At 35.0% G+C, this 14,084-nt stretch overlaps 2 protein-coding genes across 2 annotated transcripts; both read right to left on the bottom strand.

The window, feature by feature from the left end:
* Positions 1 to 2,132: 2,132 nt before the first annotated feature.
* Positions 2,133 to 8,920, bottom strand: LOC113402536 (ice-structuring glycoprotein-like). Its single transcript, XM_064216325.1, has 4 exons — positions 8,886 to 8,920; positions 7,539 to 8,455; positions 5,689 to 5,698; positions 2,133 to 3,052 (listed from the first exon to the last, which is right to left on the bottom strand). The coding sequence occupies exons 1-4, from the start codon at positions 8,895 to 8,897 to the stop codon at positions 2,276 to 2,278; spliced, it is 1,716 nt and encodes a 571-aa protein (XP_064072395.1). The 5' UTR covers positions 8,898 to 8,920; the 3' UTR covers positions 2,133 to 2,275.
* A 3,803-nt stretch (positions 8,921 to 12,723) lies between these two features.
* On the bottom strand, positions 12,724 to 13,843 carry LOC135193499 (cuticle protein 16.5-like). Its single transcript, XM_064216218.1, has 2 exons — positions 13,751 to 13,843; positions 12,724 to 13,644 (listed from the first exon to the last, which is right to left on the bottom strand). Exons 1-2 carry the CDS (start codon positions 13,760 to 13,762, stop codon positions 12,787 to 12,789), a joined length of 870 nt encoding a protein of 289 aa, XP_064072288.1. The 5' UTR covers positions 13,763 to 13,843; the 3' UTR covers positions 12,724 to 12,786.
* Positions 13,844 to 14,084: the final 241 nt, after the last annotated feature.

The following is a 14,084-nucleotide window of genomic DNA, read 5'->3' as shown; positions in this document are numbered from 1 at the left end:
ATTACAATTATTTCAAACGAATATCAATAATTACATCAAAATTATCTCATAATAAAGTCCAATAATATTTCATACATTCAAATCGAATCAAAAAGATGTCAGTTCGGCCCATGTTCAACAAAATACATGCACAATACACACTTTAGACAAAATACCAATTTCAAATGATGTAACTACCGAACAAGTCGTTCGCTGCGATACTGATGGTGGGATAATAGATTGTTACAATAAAATTTTGATCTATATTTCACTTATATAACGACTCAAACCGGTTTTAATATTCTTCATATTTGTCATTTATGACATAATACTTATATAAATTAATACATAAATAAACGTTGTCAAAATGAATATACCAACTTGATATTTTCTTTTTGTAAGAGCCTTTAGCATATATTACACATATACAAGTCAATGATAAGCACACTTCTAATTAACTTTATAAATAAATTACACCCGTGCGAAGCCGGGTCGGGTCGCTAGTTTATAAATAAGGATGACATAGAATAAGAAATATCATAACGTACGTACGTACTATAATTTTAAAAATAACTCCCATCACTTTGCAGTTTTAAAAGCATTTTTGTTATTTATTGTTCCTGTGACATCGTTAGTAACAATACATTAACAGCCTGTAAATGTCCCACTGCTGGGGTAAGGTCTCCTCTCCATTTGAAGAGAAGGTTTGAGCATCCACCACGCTGCTCCAATGCGGGTTGGTGGAATACACATGCGGCAGAATTTCGTTGAAATTAGACACACGCAGGTTTCCTCACGATGTTTTCCTTCACCGCCGAGCACAAGATGAATTATAAACACAAATTAAGCACATGAAAATTCAGTAGTGCCTGCCTGGGTTTGAACCCGAAATCATCGGTTAAGATTCACGCGTTCTAACCACTGGGCCATCTCGGCTCTCATACTGATAAGTTGTTAAGATTTGAAATTAAAAACAATTTTATAGTGTATAAAGTGTGACGGAAATCCTGCAACATTATATAATATATATGTATATACATAAGTATAATGATTGGCTTATTATTTTAAAGACATTTCACCATTATTGTAATTTGTTCTGTGGGTCGGTATATTTCATCATAGCACAGTCCAATTTTAACCCTGAAATTGCAACTGTGATGCCGCCATGATAGAAATAAATAAACATGCATCCATATCAAACTATTTACGTCGATCATAATAACACCAAAGGACAAAACATTTATCGAGATTTCTGCGACGATACTGTTGCTTAACAAATTTCATTGTTCAATTCTTAGCCTCAGTTATCAAACGGTTGCATGGAACTTGTTTTTAATTAAAGTTACAATATTTAACCCACACGATACATGTAAGGTTAGATATAGTCTTGTCAAAAATATTGAGCCAAGATGGGTAGATGAACACAGGCGGAAATTATTTTATATAATTATTTATAGCTGAATATTTATTATATTATATTATTATATACATATATATAACCTAATATTATAATTTTAATAGGTTGTGAATTGAAGATATACTATTGAAGTATAAATGAATTGAATTAAATATGATTGAAAGATTGATGAGTGGAAAATCTTATGAAACCAAGTGATGTTTTAAATGTATTTATTCATATTGTGGTCGATCATTGATTCTAATGATAGGAAATGAAACTCAAGGGGCGACCTTGTCATTGTTTTAAAAAAAAAACTATTTGTCAAAAGAGGCAACATTGATTTTTTAACATGACGTGTCATTTGCAGGACGGCTATAAGTGTTTCATTTAATACGTGTGAGTGTGTTAAACGTGTGTGTGTATTTTCCTATTAATTTAATGTATGTATAATGAATATAAAAATATTAGCTTTCTATACTTCTTTTCCATGTAAATTTCAACTATGTTTTTCATACTCCTCCGTCCTCGTAATTTTGGTGAAAAGTGGTACAAAGTTTTACTTCACGTATTAATATATATATAGATCTACTGAGATAATTGATGTTTTATTTTTCTCAAATTATAGACATAAGACATCTTCGACGTGTTGATGTTTATATTCAATGACTACTATTTTAACAGAACAAAACTAACTTTAAAAGAATCATTGTGTATAGTGTATACGCTTTTGTGAAAAGGACAAATAAAACATATGTTTGTATGAAATTAATTTTTGTTTATTTAATTTTAAAATGGTTGCCCATAACATTATTAATAATTAATCAACATTTTTATATTTAATTAGGTATACATATAATAGTTGGTATATATTTACAAAAACTTTGCTTATTCGGTAATTTACCATCCGTGGCCGCCTCCGTAACCGTAAGAAGCAGCAGGTGCAGCGGCATATGAGATAGCAGGGGCCGCAGCGGCATATGAGATAGCAGGGGCCGCAGCGGCATATGAAATGGCAGGAGCAGCAGCGGCGTATGAGATGGAAGGAGCAGCAGCGGCGTATGAGATGGAAGGAGCAGCAGCATATGTGGCTACTGGTGCTGCGTGAGTAGCCAGTGAGGCGTATGATAAAGAAGGAGCATAGGAGCGCGCCACGGGAGCGTAACTTGAGATAGCTGGCACCGAATAAGTTCTGGTCACAACAGGAGCAGCGGCGTAGCGAGTTATTACGGGAGCAGCGGCGGCGTATGTCCTAGTAAGAACGGGAGCGGCATACGACCTTACGAGAGGAGTAGCATAGGACTTCGTAATAACAGGTGCAGCGGCAGCGTATGCTACAGGGCTAGTTTGAGTGGACACCGATTGGTAGGAGACCGAGGCAGCGGGAGCAGCGTATGCAGCGATAGGTGCAGCAACTGCCTTGGTGACAACTGGTGCAGCGTATGACGCAACAGGGGCCGCCGCATATGTGGCTACAGGTGCGGCAGCATACGCAGCGACGGGAGCAGCGGCATATGTGGCAACCGGAGCCGCCGCGTAAGCTGCTACTGGCGCCGCGTGAGATGTAGTGGTTGTAGAGTAAGAAACAGAAGTGGCGGGTGCGCTGTATGCCACGGGTGCCGCATGCAGTAGGTTACCAGCGGAAGCAATGCCCGCGGCACAGAGGAAGATAATGACCTGAAAATAAATCAATAAAAATGTATGAAAAACACATTATAAACAACTTTTTAAGTTTATTTACTACTTATGGATTATAAATAATATAAAAACGAAATATCTTTTTGATAATTTAAACAATATTCGTACCTTAGAATACATGTTAGGGTAGTAGATAATGTTTACAGAGTAACGTCAAAAGCACATGCATTCACTTTTATACTGCACTGAACAAACTGGTACCTAATTCTTACAGAAGCTTAATGCAATACGAAGCTGGGTCCTTTGATATTGCAAAACATATTTTCTAGTCTTGCAACAAGGATTATTTCAGTTAGATACATAAGCAATTACTAACCTAAGCTCCTGTCCAACTTTAACAATGTCAGGGCGAAACTACACCCAGACCGCCTAAAAGTATGTGTACTAGAAATTAATTCACTGTAACGAAATAGTGTGATTTCCTAATTCGTGACAAAATCAATGAAATTCGAATGACTATTATTTGAATTCGACCGTAATATTATATGTATATAGCAGATGTTCTACAACAACATTTTCAAAAGTAATTTGTATTTAAACTAAGTACTCGTTATCAAAATAAGATTAGAGGGCTATTGTGTGTTATGTAAATAACCACCTGGGACTTACGTCGGTTTAAACTTTGTAGAGCGAAAAACTTAATCTTACGTTTTGGTTACTTGATTCAACATATAAAATGTTACTTTTAATGTGTTCAAGCTGTGCTGCGCCACTTTCTTAACAAACAAAAGAAAAAATATCGCTTGAATAAAACTTTTCTGTATTTGCATTTTATTCAATGGAAAATAATTTTTCCTCGTAATATAATTGTTTTTATTTGTAAACTTTTGGAATAACAAATAAACAACCAATTTTATTTGAAAATATCTTAAATATTTAAGATCGCCTTGTTTATATTATGTATGTATGTACCAATATATATATTTTTGTAAATGTATAATATTTGTCGTCTCCCAAGATTACATGGACACCCTTTATCAATTATAAGACACATCATTTTATACCAATAATTATTTTTTTGAAGATATTCAAATAAATAATCCAATTACGAGTAATATATACCTAACAAACTGAGGAAGTAATTAAGCTAATCAATATAATTGATGGCAACATTCATACTCGTATGTCCACGTTATGTAATAATTAATTACCAAGTTGGTAATTAAGCCTTTAACTTTCAGCCAATAGTATTAACTTTTTCAAATCGCGAGTTCGATATAAAACTTAATTTAATGATATATTATGGTGTAATGCAAAGTTGTGTACAAATAATGTTCAGAATATTAATTCTGATCTTTATTACTTACATATATTAATAAAATAAACAATAAATAAATATAATTCGTGATGTAGGTGCATGAATTAAGAGCTGTCCAAAAACCTTTTACCTTGCAAGTCTACGACCCAGTTGATATGAAATTTTAAATTGCAATTGCATCATTTCAAAAGCAATTTTATGTTTTAATACATAATGCATACACTCGGGTCTCAGCTCACACATACATTTGTACCAAATATGAACAAATGCACTATCACAGATTACTTAGTAACGAAACATAGTTAGCATTAACAAACGTTGATTATTTTGAAATTAGAATTATTAAATCGAATATTAGCTTTAAAAAACGCTTAACATTCGATAAGAAACACGTTCAAGCCAATTTAATTAGGGCATTGCTGAACTATTTGAATGAAAGAATATAAACCAAGAGTGTGCACTAAGATAAAACTATATAGTATGGTGTCCGTGATATTTAAGCTAATTATATTATATATATTTATACGAATAAGTTTATATTGTAAAACAATACAAGCTTGTTTAGACAGCTTGAAAAAAGCAGTTGCAATTGATACTATTTGCATTTTAAAACGTGAACAGTCACAAGCAAATGAATACAAAATTATAATGCTCATAAAAAAAATATTATCTATCTATATCTATTATATATTTATCTATCTATCTATCTTTTGTAAACTAAAGTTTTGTATGATGTTTAAATTGTATAATATACAGACAGAATCAAGAATACCATGTAATTCATAAATGGAATAGACATTGATTCACTGAGTTAACTTTTCATAGCTTTTATCCTCTTATGTATATAAAATATATAATATTTATACCACAAATAAACAGTTACTTGGTTTATTTAAGACAATATATGTATATATTGTGGTCTTAGTGTATAATTAGTCATCAAACGAAATATATACCAGGTACTGGATATCCTTGCTAGGCTAATTCTATAAACTGTGTTAAGGATAATAATCAGTCTTCTTGAAAGATGAAATAATCGAAATGCATCAGAAGTATCATCTAGGTAATAACAAAATATATTTTATGAATAATATATAAGGAGAATGTCCTCCTAGCCTTTTCTGTTCTTTTCTTTTTATGGTATAGGTTAAGTGGTCATCACCGCCCATAGACAATGGCGCTGTAAAAAATATTAACCATTCCTTACATCGCCAATGCGCCACCAACCTTGGGAACTAAGATGTTATGTCCCTTGTGCCTGTAGTTACACTGGCTGAGTCAAACTCCAAGCCGGAACACAACAATACAGAGTAATGCTGTTTGGCGGCAGAATATCTGATGAGTGGGTGTTACCTACCCAGACGGGCCTGCACAAAGCAAAGTAAACCGAATTTTGTCCACGGCATCCGATCTCAAAGACTAGATAGGAGATTGATCAGTGCAGGATACATTAAAAGTAAAAGTAATTATATCCGCCAAAAGAGTTATACTTTTTGTTCCATCATTCGGTCGCTTAGTATTTCCTCTTATTACAATGACTAAAAGGCCAATCTATTATGAATGGTTTAACTAAGTCCAACCTGAAATATTAATGACTTTGATTTATAATCTGTGAAAAAGTGATAATCAACAACAAACAACAACCTCGACAATAAGAACTGCCAGTATGTCTACAGAGTCGAAATGTAGAGACAATATTTGCGTATTGGGCCAAATTACCCCAATATATAGATGAATATAGGGTAGTGTATCATAACCAAGAGTTTATTTATATTTAATAAGATTCCATAAGCTTTCTCAGTGCTATATTCACTGTCCATGTCGTTCTTGGCGATGAAGGTAAACGTTCGTAAAAGGAAATTACGTAATTATTAAATATATTGGCCCGCCAATCCATATAGAGCAGGATGATGGAATACACTGTGAACGTTTAAAAGGAAAAGTGGCCTTTGTCCAGCTTTGCAACATTTACGGAAATTATGAACACGTAATTCATTATTATAATTGTTAGTAAGGACTCACAATTACTATAAATGTGTTAATAATTTGTAAGTTTAATGATTCTTGAAAATGAAGTTGTATTATACAGTTGTTATATCACAGATCTACTCGACACTAAATAATTTTATAATTAATTCGAGTAAATTCGCTTAATATAAGTAATTTAACAACTACTAGGTCATTATTGGTCCAATTGTTAAATTAATCATTTTTTGGCACTTATTTTAAAACTACCAGCCATTTTATCAAAAATTATTTGAAAATATAATTGTAGATTATTGGCTTACTACATTATTTTATTAAAATAAATGACTAAAAGCCTGTAAATATACTACTATTTTGAGGAAACAGTTTTGGAGCTTAGTCAACTACGCTGGAGAATGTTGGTTGATGACTACACATGTGGCAGATATTCTTCCTACGCGTACAAGCTTCCTCAAGATCTTTTCCTTCACCGCCGAGAATGAGACAATTTAAAAGAAAATATTTAACCGAAAATTCAGTGGTGCTTGCCTCGATTTGAATCCGCAATCATCTCGATATTATTTTCTTAGAACACCTAAAGTTCTCTCAGTAAATTTTTATTTGAAAACGTGTCACTTATTAGAATTTTGTGGCTGTTTATTGGAGAAATGGTTTTAAAATATTTCTGTGATTTGATCACCAGACTAAACATTCTCAACACTAAATTATGCTGATCACTGAATAGTATTGTCAGTAGTTTTATTAAATAACTAGGTATTTAGTTATCCAACATTTAATAATAGTTAATAATAATAATAAAATCGATCATCACTTTTTCATATAAATACTTCTTGTTGTCTATAAATATTGAATATTTTAATATATCATAAGCGTTGATGTCCCAATACTACAAAATATTAAAAAAAAAAGTAATATTAAAATGTAGTTACGGCGAGTATATTGACTACTTTAATATACGAGTGTATTACCATAAATTATGCTTACGCTTGGGTACAAGGCACTCATAAAAGCCAAATTGGATGTCTTGCAGCCGAGCTTTGTCTTATGAAATATTAAAAAGGCTGTATTGTACTATTCTGATATCATACTTTTACGGTCAGTTTTGTATGATAAGGAAAAGAAGTGTGTATTAAATTAAAGAAGTAAAGGACTTTCGCAACTCTTTATTGTTTTTTTTTCATTTCCATTTCTTTATACAACGATAACTAAATCTTAGTTCACCAAGCGTAGTTAGCTCCATGAGCGCTGTAGGAGATGTGAGAAACTGCGGGAGCAGCAGAGTATGACACGGAGGATTTCAAGACTGGGGCAGCTGCAGCGTAAGTGGCGTAAGCAGGAGCAGCATAGTTTCCTGAGTATGAGGCGAGGGCTGGTGCGGCGTAGGTCCTAGCGTATGATGTGATTGCAGGAGCGGCGTATGCCTTAGTGTAAGAGGCAACTGCTGGGGCAGAGTAGGTCTTGGTATAAGAAGTGTATGCGGGTCCAGCGGAGTATGAGGCAAACGCAGGAGCAGCGGCGTATGAAGCATACGCGGGACCAGCAGCGTATGAGGTATACGCGGGAGCAGCGGCGTATGAGGCATACGCGGGCCCAGCAGCGTATGATGCATATGCGGGAGCGGCGTATGCTCTAGCTCCATGAGCGGTCTGGGTGGAGTAAGAAGAGTAGGAAGACACAGCGGGGGCAATGGTGCGGGACACGGCCACGGCGGGAGCGGCAGCTACGGCCACAGCGGGGGCGGAGTGTACGGCGACGGCGGGAGCGGCATAGGTCGCGACGGGAGAACCGTGAGCGGTTTGGGTCGAGTAAGAAGAGTAGGAAGTAGTGGCTGGCGAGATGGTCTTGGTCACTACGGGAGCGGCGTAGGATGTGGCGATAGCCGGGGCGGCGGCGTAGGATGTAGCGATGGCTGGTGCGGCAGCGTAGCTGGTAGCGATGGCAGGGGCGGCAGCGTAGGTGGCGATAGGTGCAGCGTGTGCTGTGTGGGTCGAGTAGGAAGACACCGAAGAGACAGCGGGGCTGATGGTCTTGGTGACAATAGCGGGAGCCGCGATAGCGTGGCTGCTGTACGCTACTGGAGCGGCCGCCAGAAGGCCACTGCCGTGGGCGACGCCCATAATGCAAAGTGCGACTATCAACTGAAATAACAAAACAAAGTTGATTTTTTAAAAAAACATTACATTAAAAATAAATATGCTGTAAGTGTCCCTGCTGGACAAAATTCTTCTCTCCTCTTAAGGAAGAATGAATTCCAATACACTACTTCAATGTGAGTCGGTGGATAGACAGGAAACAGTATATCATCCGATATTTTAAGATCTCCTAATTATATTTTTCTACACTGACCACTAGAAGATGAATTATAACCACCAATGTTCCATTTACTTATACATGAAAACATTGCGGTGCTTGCCGATTCAAGAAAATCCACATGCTTTTTCCACTGGACCACCCCAGATCCAAAATATTAAAATGTACTTTTAATATTTTGTTATTACAATCACTATAAAAAAATAAATATTAAAAATACCCAATATAGCAAATAATAATAAATTAAAGGAGACACACCTTGGCGAACATGTTTATGTTTATGAATATGCTTGTTGAATAATTACTGTGCAGATCGCTCTGGTTTTTATACTAAAAATTTCGCCCGTAATATCATTTCGCCTTACTTTCATTGCCAAGGTGATCTACAAACGTTGGGTAAGTGCATATATGGCACGATTCAGTGATTGGCTTTCGATTAGCCTTTTTTGTTTATATGACATACTCTGTAATTAACATGGTGTAAAAGAGTTCCTGTCCGGTTATTTTCGGTAGAATCTACTATCTGATTCTGTAGCTTTAATTCAACACAGTGACATGACGATAAGTGATACTTATTTTGATTTTGATAGTTGATATTAAAAAATATAAACTTTAAATATCTTCTTCATCCTTACCGAAGAAATATTTTTTTTTAGATTGTAATTTTACGTTAGGTCTGAAAATTTTCTCTGGTCTCGTCTTAAAACTGTTTACAATATTGTAAGTTATCTCACTTGTTAATATAATGAACAGGTAAGACCCGGAAAAGGTAGGTATTCCTCGATAAATAACGCAACGTTTAAAAATATTGAAATTTGACGAAATTACAAATAGTAACTGTTACGATTAATTTAATTGATCAGGTAATTTATTAATTCTTTAATAAACTAAATTGACATTTTACACGTAAAAAAACAACTTTCACCTTATTTAATATTGTACTCACGAAATATTTTTTATAAAATAAAAGTTACCTCTAAGATAATAAATACCTGTTAATATACTAATATCGTAAATGCGAAAATAACTCTGTCTGTCTGACTGTTTCTTGCTCTTTAACGGCTTAACCAATGAACCGTATTAGATGAAATTGGGTATGAAGGACATTTACGTTTTTTATAAAACGCGAGCAAAGCAGCGGGCGACAACTAATGTAATATAAATGCGTGCCTGCAGTGTTTAACACTTCCAGTTAATGTGACAGTCGAGCGTACGGTTATTAGATCATGTACTCGTATGTCATGTGATTAATTAGAAGACAGTTATTAGTAATATAAATATTTACAATGTTAGAGAAATATTATTTCCTTTTGTTCTTAATGCGACAACCACTCCATATCAGATAAACTTTGTCGTACTTATAAGAAAAAAAAATTACTCATGTTCGTTAGGTTAGGTATATGTAGGTATAAATCATTCATACGAGGGTAAATAAAAAAATATCCAATAAAAATTCAGTTAAATCTCAAAATCTGTATTAACAACAGCTTTAAGAATCTATTATTATTTTTAGATGAAACGAATGGCAATATAATGAAATGTATATCTATATTAGAATTTATTTTGAATACATATATGTATCCACTAACCAATCTGCTTAAGGAAAATATCGTGGAATATTTTCCTGCAACGAAGAACTTGGGAATAATCAAAACATTTTTTTAAACACCTCGGTGGTCATATTAGGAAGTCGCGATCATTCAAAAATAAAATAGGTGTCGCTCGTGATGAAGGCTTATTATAAGTATGCGGAAATATAGAGTTATCTTGTTTGTCAGCATTTAAGTATTTAACGATGAAGTATATCCGTTGAGAAGAATGGAACTGGTAGTCACCAAAATCATAACTACGAATAGATTCCATGGACAGTCTTTAAAAATGGTATATGTACGTGTAGTGAACGGACATTTTTACGTTTGTTTCTCCAAAATGAAAATGAAAGGGCAAGCAATGACGTAGCAGAGCTCATTGCTTAATTTACTTCACAGGTTGCATGTTTTTATTTAATTCAGTGTAACCTATATTTAATAAGTGTATTTTATTTGAATGATTATAAAACACATTCTCATAAAATATTTATTCATTTAGTTTTAATTATAATCTCATGAAGTATATTTTGTCACACTTATAGGCGAATAATTTTCTCCTCTTTTATGAATATATTTAAAGTTTTTTTAAATAAGATAAAATCCGACGGTGCGATTCGTACAAGGCATAATTTTTTTTAAACTTAATTTCAAATTTAAATATGATATACGTAAGCTTTTATGGTATATACTTAAACAACAAGGGGTTTGTTTTCGGTTATAATTAGGTAGAAAGGCAAACAAACAATTATGCAACTTACTTCAAACTGAAAATATGCCAATTACAAGATCCAAAATGTTACTACATCCGTATTGTAAATAATATAAGGCCACAAATCCAGAGCCTCTGGGTTCAAACCCCAACTTGGCCCGATAAAAAGTTATTGGGCTTTTCTGATTGAAAATTCTCAGTAACAGCCCGGAAACAAGTAAAGCCGTTGGTCCTACGCCTGAACTCCTTCCGGTCGTGTCGGATTGACGTCCCATCGGATTTGAGAGTGGGGATGTTGAGACTGCAACACACACACTTTTGGCCGCCGTCTTCGAAATCGGTCAGGACGATACCTACTTTAATTTATAACGAGTATACCTATTTCCTAGAAATGAATCGCATAGAAATTTGAAGACGATAAGAACTCCAGTTTTGAAACATATAACATAGACAGAAAATTGGATCAAACTTCAATAAATATTTTTTATTTGCAAATGAAGAATTAATTATCTACCCTTTATTGGTCCATAAAAATTTGAACATTATTAAATATTTTGTGTAATAATTAATTATACAAACGAAGATATGTTTAAGAACGATATTTAAAAAAATATTTTAATAAAATTGATATCGCATGAAGACGTATAAGTTACATAAGTTTCTGTAATATTTCAATATAATTGTCCGAATTCGAAAGTTAAAATATATTCTTTAAGAAATATTAATATGTAATTTATTTCGTAATTAACTAATACTGTGTGGCAAATAAAACGGAGAAAAAATAACCGTATACTTATTAATTTCCATTAGCTGGAATTTTAAATATAAAAGAAAACTTATCTATAAAGGTTTTTATATTTAACTCATAACCAGTGGAGCAGAACACAGTTATACACAATATACATTTGTGTGATCATTTTTTCTATAATAAGTTCTTTTTTATAACTATTATTGACACCTATCGAAAAAAAAAACAACATTAATTATAGCGATAAACATAACATTACCAAAAAAAAGAATTATTTCTTAGGTTCTCTTTTTTTCGAATTAGTACCTAATATGTTTTATCTCTCTTACTATTTAAATAGTAACTACCCTTCCAGCTTCGCACGAGTGCAATTTACTAATAAAGAAAACGATATTATATAAACATAATTTATACCTTATAATACTCAAGAATAATGCAGCTTTCTACCAGTGATTTATTTTTAAATTAGCTTATCAGTTTCAGTAATTACACCCTTAACTATAAACAAACAAATTTTACCTCTTTATAATATTAGTGTCGGTAATTTATATTGTAATCGTTTGATATAATAGCCAAGTTGTCTATTAGAGTGCCTTAATAAGGTCCTTTGTACACTTGAGTGTTCAATACGTACTGACGTTTGTATTAAACTTGTTTATTGTATTTCGAAAAGTCAATATTATTTCTGAACATCGCGTCGTGTTTTTGTATAAATTTTAGTATTAAATAACTTTTGGTGTTAGGAAATTATTTGTTTTTTTTTATAATTTATAAGTTTTCAAAACATAGTAAATACCTACTAAGTTATATGTTATGTATACTTAAACAGGTCCAATACAACGGTCAATAAAATTGGATGTTATTAAGTTATAGGTGTTTTATGATTGATTTCTTTCGATTTTAGTAATTTTACCTAAAATACCTACTTTGATGGAATGTAGAATATTTTTAAGTAATCGATTTGTATTTTTTCGTAATTGGTAAATACTTTTATATTAATATGCGTGTGGTATGGAATGTACTTTTCAATAATTTTAATAAAAAGAAAAATTCTCATTTGCAAGTAATTTTATTCGTTAATTACATATTTACAGGTACAACAATTGATTCAGTTCACCAGGCATAGTTGGCACCGTGAGCTTTGTAGGCAATGTGAGACACGGCGGGTGCAGCAGAGTACGACACAGCTGATCTGAGGACGGGTGCAGCCGCAGCGTAGGTGGAGTAGGCAGGTGCAGCGTACGCGGAGTAGGCGGGAGCAGCATAGGTCTTGTAAGAGGAGTACGCGGGTGCGGCGTAAGAGGCATACGCGGGTCCAGCGGTGTATGAGGCGTACGCGGGAGCAGCGGCGTATGAGGCATACGCGGGAGCAGCGGCGTATGAGGCATACGCGGGAGCAGCGGCGTATGAGGCATACGCGGGACCAGCAGCGTATGATGCATATGCGGGAGCGGCGTATGCTCTAGCTCCATGAGCGGTCTGGGTGGAGTAAGAAGAGTAGGAAGACACAGCGGGGGCAATGGTGCGGGACACGGCCACGGCGGGAGCGGCAGCTACGGCCACAGCGGGGGCGGAGTGTACGGCGACGGCGGGAGCGGCATAGGTCGCGACGGGAGAACCGTGAGCGGTTTGGGTCGAGTAAGAAGAGTAGGAAGTAGTGGCTGGCGAGATGGTCTTGGTCACTACGGGAGCGGCGTAGGATGTGGCGATAGCCGGGGCGGCGGCGTAGGATGTAGCGATGGCTGGTGCGGCAGCGTAGCTGGTAGCGATGGCAGGGGCGGCAGCGTAGGTGGCGATAGGTGCAGCGTGTGCTGTGTGGGTCGAGTAGGAAGACACCGAAGAGACAGCGGGGCTGATGGTCTTGGTGACAATAGCGGGAGCCGCGATAGCGTGGCTGCTGTACGCTACTGGAGCGGCCGCCAAGAGGCCACTGCCGTGGGCGACGCCTAAGGCGCAAAGAGCGACGATCAACTGAAATATATTAAAATAATTAGATTATATACGATTAATATAAAAAAAATTGAAAAATATAATTTATAAATTAATTATATTTATAATAACCAAAATGTTAACACACCTTAGCGTACATGTTTATTCTGGTTATGCTGGCAACTGAATAATTTCTTGAGGAGTGCTCTGGTTTTTATACAAAGTTTGCTTCATATAATCCAATTCACTTTCATTGCCAAGGTAAACAAGTTCTGACTCGCTAACATAAGCTAGGGCGGTGACTCAGTGATAGCCTTTCGATTTTAATTGTGTTCCGTTTGTACAACGCTAACTTGGCATAAGGCAAAGCAGCCTTGGTCTTACGTATTGCTAAAAAATAATTTTATTTTTATTTTTTATGACATATAATAGAAACGTTATAACAGCTATTTGTGTGTTTAGTAAATAAGTCTTCTATCTTG

This window comes from Vanessa tameamea, chromosome 11 (assembly GCF_037043105.1).
Source record: "Vanessa tameamea isolate UH-Manoa-2023 chromosome 11, ilVanTame1 primary haplotype, whole genome shotgun sequence".
Taxonomy (NCBI): Eukaryota; Metazoa; Arthropoda; class Insecta; order Lepidoptera; family Nymphalidae; genus Vanessa; species Vanessa tameamea.
The sequence above is the reverse complement of the archived record's forward strand: the minus strand, read 5'-3'. Positions and strand labels throughout refer to the sequence as shown.